Raw genomic sequence first — 16,506 nt, 5'->3', positions numbered from 1 at the left:
GCAAAAGACAGAAAGGAGATGAGTAAAAGTGGAGGGCAGAGAAACCCAAGGCAAAAAACAAAAAGGGCCACTGAATGTAAAGGGGCTGCAGGAAGGGTCAAAACTAAAAATCATGGATTAAAAACTAGTATTAAAACACTCTACCTAAACGCACGCAGCATTCGAAATAAAGTAAATGAGTTGACGGCACAAATCATTACAAATGGCTATGATTTGGTGGCCATTACAGAAACATGGTTGCAAGGTGGCCAAGACTGGGAATTAAACATACAGGGGTATCTGACGACTCAGAAAGATAGACAAGGGGAAAGGAGGTGGGGTAGCTCTGTTAATAAAGGATGATATCAGAGCAGTTGTGAGAGACGATATTGGCTCTAATGAACAAAATGTTGAATCATTGTGGGTGGAGATTAGAGATAGTAAGGGGAAAAAGTCACTGGTGGGCGTAGTTTATAGGCCCCCAAATAATAACTTCACGGTGGGGCGGGCAATAATCAAGGGAATAATGGAAGCATGTGAAAAAGGAACGGCAGTAATCATGGGGGGTTTTAACCTACATATCGATTGGTCAAATCAAATCGCACGGGGTAGCCTGGAAGAGGAATTCATAGAATACATACGGGATTGTTTCTTAGAACAGTATGTTACAGAACCTACGAGGGAGCAAGCTATCTTAGATCTGGTCCTCTGTAATGAGACAGGAATAATAAACGATCTCCTAGTAAAAGATCCTCTCGGAATGAGTGATCACAGTATGTTTGAATTTGTAATACAGATTGAGGGTGAGGAAGTAGTGTCTCAAACGAGCATACTATGCTTAAACAAAGGGGACTACAGTGGGATGAGGGCAGAGTTGGCTAAAGTAGACTGGAAACACAGACTAAACGGTGGCACAATTGAGGAACAGTGGAGGACTTTTAAGGAGCTCTTTCATAGTGCTCAACAAAAATATATTCCAATGAAAAAGAAGGGCGGTAAGAGAAGGGATAACCAGCCGTGGATAACCAGGGAAATTAAGGAGAGTATCAAATTAAAAACCAATGCGTATAAGGTGGCCAAGGTTAGTGGGAAAATAGAAGATTGGGAAAATTTTAAACGACAGCAAAGAATGATTAAAAAAGCAATAAAGAAAGGAAAGATAGATTACGAAGGTAAACTTGCGCAAAACATAAAAACAGATAGTAAAAGCTTTTACAGATATATAAAACGGAAAAGAGTGACTAAAGTAAATGTTGGTCCCTTAGAAGATGAGAAGGGGGATTTAATAATGGGAAATGTGGAAATGGCTAAGACCTTAAACAATTATTTTGCTTCAGTCTTCACAGTGGAAGACACAAAAACCATGCCAGAAATTGCTGGTCACAGGAATGTGGAAAGGGAGGACCTGGAGACAGTCACTATCACTAGGGGGGTAGTGCTGGACAGGCTAATGGGACTCAAGGTAGACAAGTCCCCTGGTCCTGATGAAATGCATCCCAGAGTATTAAAAGAGATGGCGGAAGTTATAGCAGATGCATTCGTTATAATCTACCAAAATTCTCTGGACTCTGGGGAGGTACCAGCGGATTGGAAAGCAGCTAATGTAACGACTCTGTTTAAAAAAGGGGGCAGACAAAAGGCAGGTAACTATAGGCCGGTTAGTTTAACATCTGTTGTGGGGAAAATGCTTGAAACTATTATTAAGGAAGAAATAGCGGGACATCTAGATAGGAATAGTGCAATCAAGCAGACGCAGCATGAAGGGGAAATCATGTTTAACTAATTTACTGGAATTCTTTGAGGATATAACGAGCATGGTGGATAGAGGTGTACCGATGGATCTGTTGTATTTAGATTTTCAAAAGGCATTCGATAAGGTGCCACACAAAAGGTTACTGCAGAAGATAAAGGTATGCGGGGTCAGTGGAAATGTATTAGCATGGATCGAGAATTGGCTGGCTAACAGAAAGCAGAGAGTCGGGATAAATGGGTCCTTTTCGGGTTGGAAATCGGTTGTTAGTGGTGTGCCACAGGGATCAGTGCTGGGACCACAACTGTTTACAATATACATAGATGACCTGGAAGAGGGGACAGAGTGTTGTGTAACAAAATTTGCAGATGACACAAAGATTAGTGGGAAAGCGGGTTGTGTAGAGGACACAGAGAGGCTGCAAAGAGATTTAGATAGGTTAAGCGAATGGGCTAAGGTTTGACAGATGGAATACAATGTCGGAAAGTGTGAGGTCATCCACCTTGGGGTAAAAAAAACAAAAAAAGGAATACTATTTGAATGGGGAGAAATTACAACATGCTGTGGTGCAGAGGGACCTGGGGGTCCTCGTGCATGAATCCCAAAAAGTTAGTTTGCAGGTGCAGCAGGTAATCAGGAAGGCGAATGGAATGTTGGCCTTCATTGCGAGAGGGATGGAGTACAAAAGCAGGGAGGTCCTTCTGCAGCTGTATAGGGTATTGGTGAGGCCGCACCTGGAGTACTGCGTGCAGTTTTGGTCGCCTTACTTAAGGAAGGATATACTGGCTTTGGAGGGGGTACAGAGACGATTCACTCGGCTGATTCCGGAGATGAGGGGGTTACCTTATGATGATAGATTGAGTAGACTGGGTCTTTACTCGTTGGAGTTCAGAAGAATGAGGGGTGCTCTTGTAGAAACATTTAAAATAATGAAAGGGATAGACAAGGTAGAGGCAGAAAGGTTATTTCCACTGGTCGGGGAGACTAGAACTAGGGGGCACAGCCTCAAAATACGGGGGAGCCAATTTAAAACCGAGTTGAGAAGGAATTTCTTCTCCCAGAGAGTTGTGAATCTGTGGAATTCTCTGCCCAAGGAAGCAGTTGAGGCGAGCTCATTGAATGTATTCAAGTCACAGATAGATAGATTTTTAACCAATAAGGGAATTAAGGGTTATGGGGAGCGGGCGGGTAAGTGGAGCTGAGTCCACGGCCAGATCAGCCATGATCTTGTTGAATGGCGGAACAGGCTCGAGGGGCTAGATGGCCTACTCCTGTTCTTAATTCTTATGTTCTTCTGTTCTTATCTTTCGGGCGAAGGGCAATTTCTACCCCTAAGTGTCAAAGGATTGAGCCATAAGAAACTTGGCCTTTCAGCCTTGAAAGGGGGCGATTTAGAAGGGACCCTTTAGGTATATATTGAAGTACAGAAAAGGTAAAACTGGAGTACTACTAAAAGGTAACTTTGATTGTCGGAAAAGGCAGCACAGATTCAAATGGTGAACAGTAAAATCTAGGAAAATAGGATGAGAAGTAGGTCATTCTGGAAGCAGAAAAAATCTTAGTAGCATTTAAGGGAGAATTGGATACTATGATAGAGTGAATTTCATTTTTTAAGATGGAAGAGCGAAGGTGGGCCTTCCTCATTCATTTTTACCTTGTGATTTCTGCTGGGGTGAAGGAAGGGTGCTGCAACAGATTTTAGTGCCCCTAAGTTAAGGCTCCTGGTCCTGATTGCTATCCCACAACACTTGCTGGAAACATGTGCATGTGCACATCAGTGAGAATAGGATTAGGCTTGACTGAGAAACACCCCACAATCGAATAGCTTGCTAACACTCATCATCAAGGCTCAGACACGAATAATGCCACTTGGGCAAGGTACAGGAAGGTGACTGACATCATAGAACCTTCTGTCATCAAATAGTCAATGGATCTCAAGAGAGCAGGAAAGGGTTGAAAATTGAAATGAAAAGGGGGAAAAAAACAAAATAGGTCATACATAGAAATACAAAAGCAAAATACTGCAGATGCTGGAATCTGAAATAAAAACTGAAAATCTCAGCAGGTCAAGCAGCATCTGTGGAGAGAAACAGTTAACATTTCAGGTCTGTAACTCTTAATCAGAACTGGTAAAGTTAGAGACATAACAGGTTCTTATGGAAGTGCAGGGGCAGGGAAAGGGGCAGAGGAGGAAAGAACAAACAGAAGGTCTGTGATAGCGTGGAAGGCAGACGAGATTAAGAGACAAAAGGGATGATGAGCGAAAATGACGGTAATGGGATGTTAAGAAATAAAAGATGAGTCTAGATGGGGTGTGAATGGCAGAATCATCACCAGCTGCCATGGGAAAGAGGAAAAAAAAGGAGCGGTGTAAAAGAAAAGAGAAAAAAATATGGGCAGAGGTTATGGTCTGAAATTGTTGAACTTGATGTTGAGTCCAGAAGGCTGTAAAGTGCCTAAACGAAACATGAGGTGCTGTTCCTCGAGCTTGCGTTGTGCTTCATTGGAACTGTATAGGAGGCCGAGGATGGAGAGATCCAAGTGGGAGTGGAGCGGAGAACTAAAGTGACAGGCGACCGGAAGCTCGGGGTCACGCTTACGGACTGAACAGAGATGTTCTGCAAAGCAGTCACCCAACCTGCGTATGGTCTCCCCAACGTAGCAGAGACCACATCTTGAGCAGCGAATACAGTAAAGTAAATTGAAAGAAGTACAAGTAAATCGCTGTTTCACGTGCAAGGAGTGTTTGGGGTCCTAGACAGTGGGAAGGGAGGAGGTAAAAGGGCAGGTGTTGCATCTCCTGCGCTTGCATGGGAAGGTGTCATGGGAAGGGAAGGGGGTGCTGGGGGTGAATGAGGAGTGGACCAGGGTGTCACGGAGGGAGCGGTCCCTTCGGAATGCTGAGAGGGGAGGGATAAATGCGTTTGGTGGTGGGATCACGCTGGAGGTGGCGGAAATGGTGGCGGATGATCCATTGAAAGTGGAGGCTGGTGGGGTGAAAGATGAGGACAAGGGGAACCCTATCGTGGTTCTGAGAGGGAGAGGAAGCGGTGAGAGCAGAAGTACGGGAAATAGAATAGACACATCAACAGTAGAGGGGAATCCTCGGTTGAGGAAAAAGGAACACATATCAGAGTCACTGGTATGGAAGGTGGTGTCATCAGAACAGATGCGACAGAGATGGAGAAACAGAGAGAATGGAATGGAGTCCTTACAGGATGCAGGGTTCGAGGAAATGTAGTCCAGGTAGCTGTGGGCTTATAGTGAATGTTTGTCAATAGCCTATCCCTAAAAGTGGAGACAGAGAAGTCGAGGAAGGGAAAGGAAGAGTCGGAGATGGACCATGTTAAGGTGAGGGAAGGGTGGAAATTGGATGCAAAATGAATTAAATAATCCAGTTCAGGGCGAGAGGAGGAAACAGCCCTGATACAGTAATCAATGTACTGGAAAAAGAGATGAGGGAGGGGACCCAAGTAGGACTGGATCAAAGAATGTTCCACATATCCCACGAAAAGGCAGGCATAGCTAGGACCCATGCGGGTTCCCATAGCAACAACTTTAATTTGGAGGAAGTGAGTGGAGTTAAAGGAGAAGTTGTTCAATGTGAGAACAAGTTCAGCCAGGCGGAGGAGGGTGGTGATGGATGGGGACTGGTTGGGCCTCTGCTCGAGGAAGTAGCAGAGCGCTCTCAGGTCGTCCTGGTGGGGGATGGAAGTATAGAGGGGTTGGACACCATAGTGAAAAGGAAACGGTTGGGGCCAGGAAACTAAAAACTGTTAAAGTGGCAGAGGGCATCGGAAGAGTCGCAGATGTAGGTGGGAAGAGACTGGACAAGGGGAGAAAAAATGGAGCCGAGATCGGAAGAAATAATTTCCGTGGGGCAGGAACAGGCAGAAACGATGGGTCTACCAGGGCAGTCCTGTTTGTAAATCTGGGGAAGGAGGTAGAAGCGGGCTGTGCAGGGTTGGGGAACTATGAGGTTGGCGGCCATGGAGGGAAGACCTCCAGAGGAGATGAGGTCAGTGATGGTCTGGGAAATAATGGCTTGATGTTCGGTAGTGGGGTCATGGTCCAGGGGGAGGTAGGAGGAGGGGTCAGAGAGTTGGTGATCAGCTTCTGCAAGGTAGAGGTCGGTTCGCCAAACAACAGTGCCACCTCTGTCAGTGGGTTTAATGACGAAGTTGGGGTTGGATCCGAGAGAGTGGAGTGCTGCAAGTTCAGAGGGAGGGAGGTTGGAGTGAGTGAGGGGAGCAGAGAAATTCAGACGGCTGTTGTCCGTCGGCAGTTCGCAATGAAAAGATTTAGAGAGGGTAAGAAGCCAGAGGGAGGAGTCCAGGTAGAGCAAGAATTCTAAAAACGGGAGAAAGGGTCTGCTGTGCGGGGGGGGAAGACTCCTGACTGGACTACAACAATGGAGAACAAAGAAATGGCAGACCAATTGAACAAATACTTTGGTTCTGTCTTCACGAAGGAAGACATAAATAACCTTCCGGAAGTACTAGGGGACTGAGGGTCTAGTGAGAATGAGGAACTGAAGGAAACCCTTATTAGGCGGGAAATTGTGTTAGGGAAATTGATGGGATTGAAGACCGATAAATCCCCGGGGCCTGATAGTCTGCATCCCAGAGTACTTAAGGAAGTGGCCCTAGAAATAGTGGATGCATTGGTGATCATTTTCCAACAGTCTATCAACTCTGGATCAGTTCCTATGGACTGGAGGGTAGTTAATGTAACACCACTTTTTAAGAAAGGAGGGAGAGAGAAAATGGGTAATTATAGATCGGTTAGCCTGACATCAGTAGTGGGGAAAATGCTGGACTCAATTATTAAAGATGAAATAGCAGCGCATTTGGAAAGCAGTGACAGGATCGGTCCAAGTCAGCATGGATTTATGAAAGGGAAATCATGCTTGACAAATCTTCTGGAATTTTTTTGAGGATGTAACTGGTAGAGTGACAAGGGAGAACCAGTGGATGTGGTGTATTTGGACTTTCAAAAGGCTTTTGACAAGGTCCCACACAAGGGATTGGTGTGCAAAATTAAAGCACATGATATTGGGGGTAATGTACCGACATGGATTGAGAACGGGTTGGCAGACAGGAAGCAGAGAGTCGGGATAAACGGGTCCTTTTCAGAATGGCAGGCAGTGACTATGGGGTGCCGGAGGGCTCAGTGCTGGGACCCCAGCTATTTACAATATACATTAATGATTTAGACCAAGGAATTGAATGTAATATCTCCAATTTTGCAGATGACACTAAGCTGGGTGGCGGTGTGAGCTGTGAAGAGGATGCTAAGACGCTGCAGGGTGACTTGGACACGTTAGGTGAGTGGGCAAATGCATGGCAGATGCAGTATAATGTGGATAAATGTGAGGTTATCCACTTTGGTGGCAAAAACACGAAGGCAGAATATTATCTGAATGGCGGCAGATTAGGGAAAGGGAAGGTGCAACGAGACCTGGGTGTCATGGTACATCAGTCATTGAAAGTTGGCATGCAGGTACAGCAGGTGGTGAAGAAGGCAAATGGTACGTTGGCCTTCATAGCTAGGAAATTTGAGTATAGGAGCAGGGAGGTCTTACTGCAGTTGTACAGGGCCTTGGTGAGGCCTCACCTGGAATATTGTGTTCAGTTTTGGTCTCCTAATCTGAGGAAGGACATTCTTGCTATTGAGGGAGTGCATTGAAGGTTCACCAGACTGATTCCCGGGATGGCAGGACTGACATATGAGGAGAGACTGGATCGACTGGGCCTGTATTCACTGGAGTTTAGAGGGATGAGAGGGGATCTCATAGAAACATATAAAATTCTGACACGACTGGACAGGTTAGATGCAGGAAGAATGTTCTCGATGTTGGGGAAGTCCAGAACCAGGAGACATAGTCTAAGGATAAGGGGTAAGCCATTTAGGACTGAGATGTTAACTTGTGGAATTCCCTACTGCAGAGAGTTGTTGATGCCAGTTTATTGGATATATTCAAGAGGGAGTTAGATATGGCCCTTATGGCTAAAGGGATCAAGGGGTATGGAGAGAAAGCAGGAAAGGGGTAATGAGGTGAATGATCAGCCATGATCTTATTAAATGGTGGTGCAGGCTCGAAGGGCTGAATGGCCTACTCCTGCACCTATTTTCTATGTTTTTATGTTTCTATGTATATTTAAAAGTACACTGAAATCTTAAGTCACACAACTAAATTGAAATGTACAGTCACAGATTGATTGACATTTTGGATGGCTAATAACAGGACTGAAGGTTGTATGAATAGTTCAGACATTAGGGGAAAAATTCCTTTTGTGATACATGTAGCAAATCACTGGATAAAAAGAAAATTGGGAGGGATATAAATCATGAAGCTGATTTGTTACCCCCCGCATTTTGCTCCCACCAAGGAGCTATTTCACCCCAGTGGTTCCTGTTCTGCTGGAATAATGAGAATTTCTCATTTATCGAATATAACTCATTGGGGATGACTATAATTTAATGCTTCATTTAACCTTCGGTCATTATTCTATTGTCTGTATAAACAGCAGAATAGTTGATAATTAAGTGTTAAAAATATTCCAAAAGTAAGGATAAAAGGGTAAAAATTCTGTTGCTTCCACTTCTGGCACATCAGGAAACTGGGTGCCCCGGCCCATTATTTTCCATTCATTAAAGTTAATGGACGGAAGATGGTGGGTTGTGAGTGCGTAGTTTCTCAATATGTACTCCTGGTGTGAGCCAGAAGCAGGCACAGCAAAACTTTACCCCTAAACTGGGAAAGGAACAGTTACATCAAAATAATGAACTTTAAGCACACTTTTGCTAAATCAAGGGTAGGCTGGAGGATTCACAGACTTCTCTTTAAATGTATCCCTCCTTCAATTTATAGAATAATAGAATGATACAGCACAGAAGGAGGTCATTCAGCCCATCGTGCCTGTGCTAGCTAGACAGTACACTGAAATACTGTGTGTACTTTAACTGGTATTACACTTTTTAATGCTTCTCGCTTTTTACATTCTTGTGTTACGGATTAAAAAAGTAAACTTTTATCTATTATTTGAATCTGAGCATTTCTGGCATATTTTATTAATCCAGCTTCCTAAATTACTATTACCACAAGAATTACTGATCAGTCGGCTCCATATCTCAAATTAGAAACAAATAATTTATTAAACAAAATATATTTCTGAAAATAATCTTTGCAGTTCTTACAAATTCGGGATGATAATGATCGTATTCCTACATACCGTATAGAGTCGGAGTCTTGGAAGCAATGGCCAGCTGAAACGAGCCAACGATTTGAAACAATGGATGCCCCACATATATGTCCGTACATTCCCATCTGCAGACTAACTTGCCAAGGCCATTTCCCATTCTTGGCATCTTCACCCCCAACTATTTTTGTTTTCTTGGTTGGGCTTGTTCCACATCCTGAAACAGATTTGGAGACTTATATTTTCAGTTTGCATTACATTCCACAAATTTAAATGAATCAAAACAAAACAAGCCAAAAATAACCTATTTTTATACAAGAGGCAATGACTTCTGATTCAATTTCAGGCGAATAAAACTAAAGAAAAAGTGTAATACAGGTTTGTTTATATATCTTTGTCATTGTAGTTAATAGTAGTCAAGAAATTGTCTACAGGACTGGGGAGTACCTTATACCAGAGTGGACTATCCAGATACGTACTTAGCATGTACAGTACTGGCTACAGCCATAAATAAAACCTACACTACAACTGGGATACTGCACAAAAATGTTACTCTCCACCATGTCAATAGTGGGCTTATGTTGGGCTTATACCTGCAACTCTATGCTGGGAATATAGAACCAGTAAATACAACAAATGTACAAGGACTATGGGGATGAATTTCCGTGAGGGTTCTCACGCTTGTCTGCTGTATCTTTGGTAGGTGAGCCGCAGAAACCCTGGAAAAATGGAGTAAACACCATTTGTGTTGTTTTCCCAGGATCTCTGTGGTATTTCCACTTAAGTTACGGTGAATGAGCAGGAGAAACTTTGTGGAAATTCACCCCTTTCCTCTAATATTAACTCATCATTATGCAAAACATGCACAAAAATGTACTATTTTGTGCACGTCACCAGTTTCATGCACATTTATAGTTTTCACCCCTTCTCCGACTGCTCTCTTGCTGTTGTGATACTGATTGTTTTTTTACTTTTATACTTATCTTCAGCTGCTATGCTTTTTCCAGGTCTCTTATTGCCTCTGATCATCTTTTCAATATATTTCTGCAATTTCTTGTACTCAACCCAGTGAACCCCTTCACCTTTCTCCCTACAGGATCCATTTAGCACCTTGTGAGTTTAGTCTGTTGTTGTTGTTTTTGGGAATGTATTTATCCTCCAAGCTCCACATTATACCTTTAAAAATGTTGCATTTGTCTCCTCCTGAAGTGTTGCTGAGCAACCTTCCCCAATTTATTCATATTACTTGTTCCATCATTTCATATAATTTACCCCTTTCAAAGTTATGTATCTGGCTCCTAATGCTGGGTATTACAGACTCCTAAATCATTATCATGCTGTGGCTGCTGTCCCCCTGGGGTGCTACAACTTCCATTTCCTTGGCACTTTCTGGATCGTTTACAAGTACCAGATTAAGATAAGCATTGCCCATTATGACTTCCTTGATACACTGGGTCAAGAAGTAATCATGCAATGCATCTACCAGCTCCGACTGGTAAACAATTTGGATTTTCTCAGTTTATATTTGGTTGATTGAAAACTCCCACTAAAATAACTTTCCTGTTCTCACATACCCTTCTTATCTCTTCATAACGCAAACTGTTCTCCTTATGCTCACCTAGTGGTCCATAGATAGCCCTAGTATTAGTACGGATTATTTGCATCAGTGATTGCGAGCTTTCTACCTCCCACAGTATCAACTACTTTTACCTGCCTAGTGTTGTTATGCCATCTTCGTTTCTATCCATTTCATTGTTTCAAAGTACTCTATACACCTGAATATAACATTAATTTTATCCTCTGGATTAGGTCATGATTCTGGTATTCGCACCACATCAGTGTTCCCTACCGGCACAACAGTTTCCACTTCCGCCATGTTTTTTTTCTAATTTATCCATATACAACTTATTATAGATTTGCTTCGTCTCATGTTCCCCTGTGTCTGTCCATGCCTGGTTTCTGTTTCAAGGCAATATCTAATATACAGAGCGATATATTTCTGGGTATCTGTGTCAATGCCTATCTATAAATTGCCTTCTACATTATGATCAGTCATGTCTGGAATCCTGTTTACGAACATAAGAAATAGGAGCAGGAGTAGGCCATTTGGCCCCTCGAGCCTGGTCCACCATTCAATAAGATCATGGCTGATCTGATCTTGGCCTCAACTCCACTTTCCTGCCAGCTCCCCATAACCCTTGACTCTCCTATAGTTCAAGAATCTGTCTATTTCCACCTTAAATAAATTCAATGACCCAGTCTTCACAGCTCTCTGGGGTAGAGAATTCTAAAGATTCCCGACCCTCTGAGAGAAGAAATTCCTCATCATCACCATTTTAAATGGGCGACCCCTTATTCTGAAACTATGCCCCTAGTTTTTGATTCCTCCACAAGGGGAAACATCCTCTCTGCATCTACCCTGTCAAGCCCCCTCAGAATCTTATTTGTTTCAATAAGATCACCTCTCATTCTTTTAAACTCCAATGAGTATAGGCCCAACCTGCTCAACATTTTTTCATAAGACAACCCCTTCAGATCGTGAACCTTCTCTGAACTGCCTCCAATGCAAGTATATTCCTACTTAAATAAGGAGACCAAAACTGTACACAGTACTCCAGGTGTGGTCTCACCAACATCCTGCACAGCTATAGCAACACTTCCCTACTTTTATACTCCATCCCCCTTGCAATAAAGGCCAACATTCCATTTACCTTCCTAAATACTTGCTGTACCTGCATGCTAATTTTTGTGTTTCATGTATGAGGACCCCCAGATCCCTCTGAATCGTAGCATTTTGTAGTCTCTCTCCATTTAAATAATAATTTGCTTTTTCATTCTTCATACAAAAATGGATAACCTCACATTTTCCTACATTTGACTCTATCTGCCAAACTTTTACCCACTCACTTAACCTATCTATATCCCTTTGCAGATTATTTCTGTCCTCCTCACAACTTGCTTTCCTAACTATCTTTTTATCAGCAAATTTGGCTACAATACACTCGGTCTCTTCATCCAAGTCATCAATATAGATTGTAAATAGTTGAGCCCCCAGCACTGATCCCTGTGGCACCGCACAATGTTACAGTTTGCCAACCTGAAAATTACTCTGTTTTCTGATAGATAGCCAATCCTTTCTCCATATATATTACCCCCAACCCCGTGAGCTCTTATCTTGTGCGGTAACCTTTCATGTAGCACCTTATCGAATACCTTCTGGAAATCCAAATACACCGCATCCACTGGTTCCCCCTTATGCATCCTGCTTGTTACATGCTCAAAGAACTCCAGCAAATTTGTCAAACACGATTTCCCTTTCATAAAACCATGTTGACTCTGCCTGATTGTATTATGATTTTTTAAATGTCCTGCTACTACTTACTTAATAATAGATTCCAGCATTTTCTCAATGATAGATGTTAGGCTAACTCGGCTTCAGTTTCCTGCTTTCTGTCTCCATCCTTTCTTGAATAGGGGCTACCTTTGCGGTTTTCCAATCCGCTGGAACTTCTCCAGAATCCAGAGAATTTTGGTAGATTACAACCAGTGCATCCACTCTCTCTGCAACCACTTCTTTTAAGACACTAGGATGCTGGCTATCAGGTCCAGGGGAATTGTCCGCCATTATCCCAGTACTTTTTCTCTATGGATAGTGATTGCTTTAAGTTCCTTCCTCCCTATAGCCCCTTGATTATCTCTTATTATTGGGATGCTTTTAATGTCTTCAACTGTGAAGACCGATACAAAAGCGATAAGGGGGTAAAGATTTATGGGAAGCGGGCAGGGAAGTGGAGCTGAGTCCATGATCGGATCAGCCATGATCTTATTGAATGGCAGAGCAGGCTCGAGGGGCCAAATGGCCTACTCCTGCTCCTATTTCTTATGTTCTTAAAATATTTGTTCAAAGTCTCTGCCATTTTCCTGTCTCCCATTATTAATTTCCCAGTCTCATCCTCTAAGGAACCAATGTTTACTTTAGCTACTCGCTTCCTTTTTATATATCTGTAGAAGCTCTTACTGTCTGTTTTTATATTTCTTGATAGTTTACTCTCATAATTTATCTTCTTCCTCTTTATTTTTTTAGTCATCCTTTGTTGGTTTCTAAAAATTTCCCAACCCTCTGTCCTACCACTAATTTCTAACATTGTATGCCTTTGTTTTCAATTTGATTCCATCCTTAATTTCCTTAGTTAGCCTTAGTTTCTTTCCTGCTCTCCACCCCACCCGCCCCCCATCCCACTTGTCTAGTCTTTTTGTTCATACCTGGTTTAATGTAACCCATTGCCCTGGTACCACTGCTTTTTATTGTGGAAGGATTACCAGTTATTAATGAAGGTAGCGTTGTTGTTCTCACACCATGTTCAGCCACTCATTTTTTGGGGGGTGAATTCTCCTCCTTTCCCAAATACTGGAAGCATACCACAGAACATTACTTTGTATCCTCTATCTTTGAGTTGTGTTGCACTCCTCATATGTGGCTTTTAAGCGGCCAAATTATTTCTATGCCATTTAACCCTGCTACCATTGTCTCCCCTTCAATATCCCTCTAACCTGCCCACTCCAAAATAAAGTCACATTAGTGTATCTGTTAATCCAAATGTTATTTATTCTATCAGTGCAGCGTGTTTTAATCATGTGACAGTGTCTTCCACTTCCTAACTATGTGCATTTTCTAACTCTTTCGACAGCTCAGGAGAAGGTGAAGTAGCTAGCTGCTGTATGTCAGTGCCTGCTTCGAGAAATAAATATGGCCCAGTACCTCCTTGCGCTGGGTCAGTAGATGGTCCTGTTACTATACTACAGGTGCTACTTTGATATTGATGTATTGGCTGCTTGGGCCTACATACCCGAATTCCCATTAGTAGTGAGTGTTATGAATGTGATGTCACTCTCAAAGACACTTGCATTATTTGTGCCAGCAAACAAAGGGGTTGCTGAAGCCCTGCATAATCAGTTTTCCAACATGGTGACAAGACAGCTGAAGGTTGGACCCCACTGTCTTTATTGCCAAACTCAAAGCAAATGTGATGGAAACCATGCATGAATTGATAATCTTGGCCAACTATGTTCACTGTGGTGATCTGGAGTTCAGTCTAGTGATCGTGAAGTTGCACGTCTTCTCCACAGACATCCTAAACTGAACAAGCTGCTTGGCACATCATCAAATGGCTCCAGCAGGTACTGATGTAGAACTATCAAACTATATTCACAGGCAGTCTCTGTGAGTTCTAAATCCTGGGCTTGGCAAGGAGTCTTCAAGATCACACTCCAAGCAGCAGATTGCTTCTTTGACACTTTCTCCTCTTCACTTAATCTTAATGCTTCATGTAGATGTATTTGTGTTGGCATTTGGCATTGTAGGAGAAGGTGACATAGGGTACTTAAGATGGCTGGTTAGGTCTGGTGAGTGGACAGTGACATTACTTGCTCTTGGAAACCTAGCAGAAAAGATCACTTACAATATTAACAGTATGACCCACCTTAAAACACAACTTCACATTACTGTGTGTTAAGGTGTGGTGTCTGTGTGTGGAGGAAAGGGGTGGCATATACTAGATCAAATAAGGAGATATGGAATGAAAAGCAAAGGATATAGCCCTGAACTTTTGGAAGACCACCAAGCTCATTCTACTGTCTCCTAGTCCAGAATCTCCAATACTCTCCCCTCATTAGGAGTTAAAGGTCACAGCGTAGATGATCTCCTTCTCCCCTTCTGTCTGCACATATGTTATGTGCAGTCTTCTGCAAACAGATATAAAATAAATATATGTTGTAAAGAATAGCACAAGTGCCCAGGCCAACATGCAGCATTCAAAGACCTCGACTTGGCAGTGTTCTTCATGTTTACCACATTTAAGGGTACACAGGGTACTCACATCGATCTATAGAATAGAATAAAATCTTACAGCACAAAAGGAGGCCATGTGGCCCATCATGCCTGTGCTCTCTGAAAGAGCTGTCCAATTTAGTCCCACATCCCAGCTTTTTCCCCTTAACCCTGCAAATTAGTAGATTTTGCTTTTCGAAAGATAATATGGAATCTGATTCCATCACTTTCGGGTAGTGCATTCCAGATTTTAACAACCCTGTGGGTGAAGACATTTCTCATTTCCCCTCTAGTTCTTTTGCCAATTATTTAAAATCCATGACCTCTGGTTACCGACCTACTTGCCAGAGGAAATAGTTTCACCCTACTTGCTCTATCAAAACCCCTCATAATTTTGGATCTCCCCTTAACCTTCTCTGCTCTAAGGAAAACATTCCCGGCTTCTCCAATCTCTCCACATATCTACTCCTCTGGACCCTCTCCAGGGTTTAAACATCCATTGTACAGTGTCCTGGTACAAGGTATATTTGGCAAAGTGCCTCTGTGATGGTACACAAAGTTTAGCTTGAAGTGCAGTTTACATACAGTGTAAGGCATCAGTGTGAAATTAAGTCACATATTAACGCACTTATCTTGGCAATCTTATGAAGCCCAGCCAACTTTCATTTGCTGCCCGGTTTTGCCACAGGTGGGACAACATTTACTTGCTTTGTCACCTCAATCCATAGTGCTCTTGCATTGCTTCTTATTGCAGGATGGCTCTCTCCTCCAAATAGAGTCGCCAAAGCAGTACCTGTAAAGCACTGCCACTTAACGTTCTGCCTACTGCCATTTGCGGTTCCCCTGCACCAAGACAAGTTTAAGGGTAGATAACCCATTTCAGCATGTTGGCACTATGCAGCTTATCATATGTTAAAAGCAGCAAAATATTAGTCAAATTAGTACACAGTCAACATTTTGCCCTGCAGGCGCAAGCAGTGCCTAAAATACATTAGCACCCCCATAAAGATGTTTGCAACTGCCAGATCACCCCAAATACCAACACTGTGCCAAGTCCTCCTCCTACTCTGCTTATCAGCACTGCAAAGTAGTGTGCACGCTGCTTGGTGCTGTCAATACTCATTCAGAGCTGAATTTTGAAGGTTTTTGTTGCCCAATTAGAATTGTGCCCCGCAACTTCTGTGCAATAAGTGTTGAGAAAAAAGGCAAAGCTGGTCTCCAAGCTTTGTCTGCTATCTCACTGAGATTGTAGCAGCTCAAATTATAGATTTATTCCATACTTTCCTTGGCCAAAGAGTAAATATGTGCACAAAAGTATGTACAATTACCATGGCACTTCTGATGCCACTGAACTTCTTCTGCATTTTCTCCCAGGTCCAATGGATCTGGAAGACTGCATTAACTTGGTCTTCAACCTCCAATCATGTAGCTTGGTCCTGTGATTTAACAAGGGGATGGCTCCAAAAAGGACCACCTTCCTTTGCTGCACCTCCTGAAACAGGACCTCCAATGACTTATCTGAAAAAGTGTGAGTGTTCCACATTGCTCTATTGCAAACTAAATGCACACCTCTACACTGCAATGACACGCACAAGTTAAATGACAAAATTAGTCCACTCTCATTTAGTAGTGTGTAGCAACACTTTAACAGCTGCTGCTTTGTCCTGTGCAGGTAGCATTCTGAAATGAAGGGATTGAACTTGCCTTGCAATTCAGTAAGGTGAATCCTCCCTGCTACTTGGGCCATG

The 16,506-nt window shown here is 42.8% G+C and overlaps 1 protein-coding gene across 5 annotated transcripts in view; it reads right to left on the bottom strand.

The window, feature by feature from the left end:
• LOC139276107 (suppressor of tumorigenicity 14 protein homolog) overlaps positions 1-16,506 on the bottom strand; it is a 141,587-nt gene that overhangs the window by 22,840 nt on the left and 102,241 nt on the right. For 2 of the 5 annotated variants that reach the window (XM_070893608.1, XM_070893610.1), the window contains exon 15: positions 8,965-9,148. In XM_070893608.1, coding sequence (XP_070749709.1) covers positions 8,965-9,148 — 184 coding nt within the window. Of the gene's footprint in view, positions 1-8,964; positions 9,149-14,203; positions 15,602-16,506 lie in introns of those variants that run through there. The other 3 variants (XM_070893613.1, XM_070893609.1, XM_070893612.1) reach the window with 3 other exon arrangements.

The sequence above is a fragment of the Pristiophorus japonicus genome, chromosome 11 (genome assembly GCF_044704955.1).
Source record: "Pristiophorus japonicus isolate sPriJap1 chromosome 11, sPriJap1.hap1, whole genome shotgun sequence".
NCBI classification, from domain to species: Eukaryota; Metazoa; Chordata; class Chondrichthyes; family Pristiophoridae; genus Pristiophorus; species Pristiophorus japonicus.
This window is presented reverse-complemented; position numbering and strand designations above follow the sequence as displayed.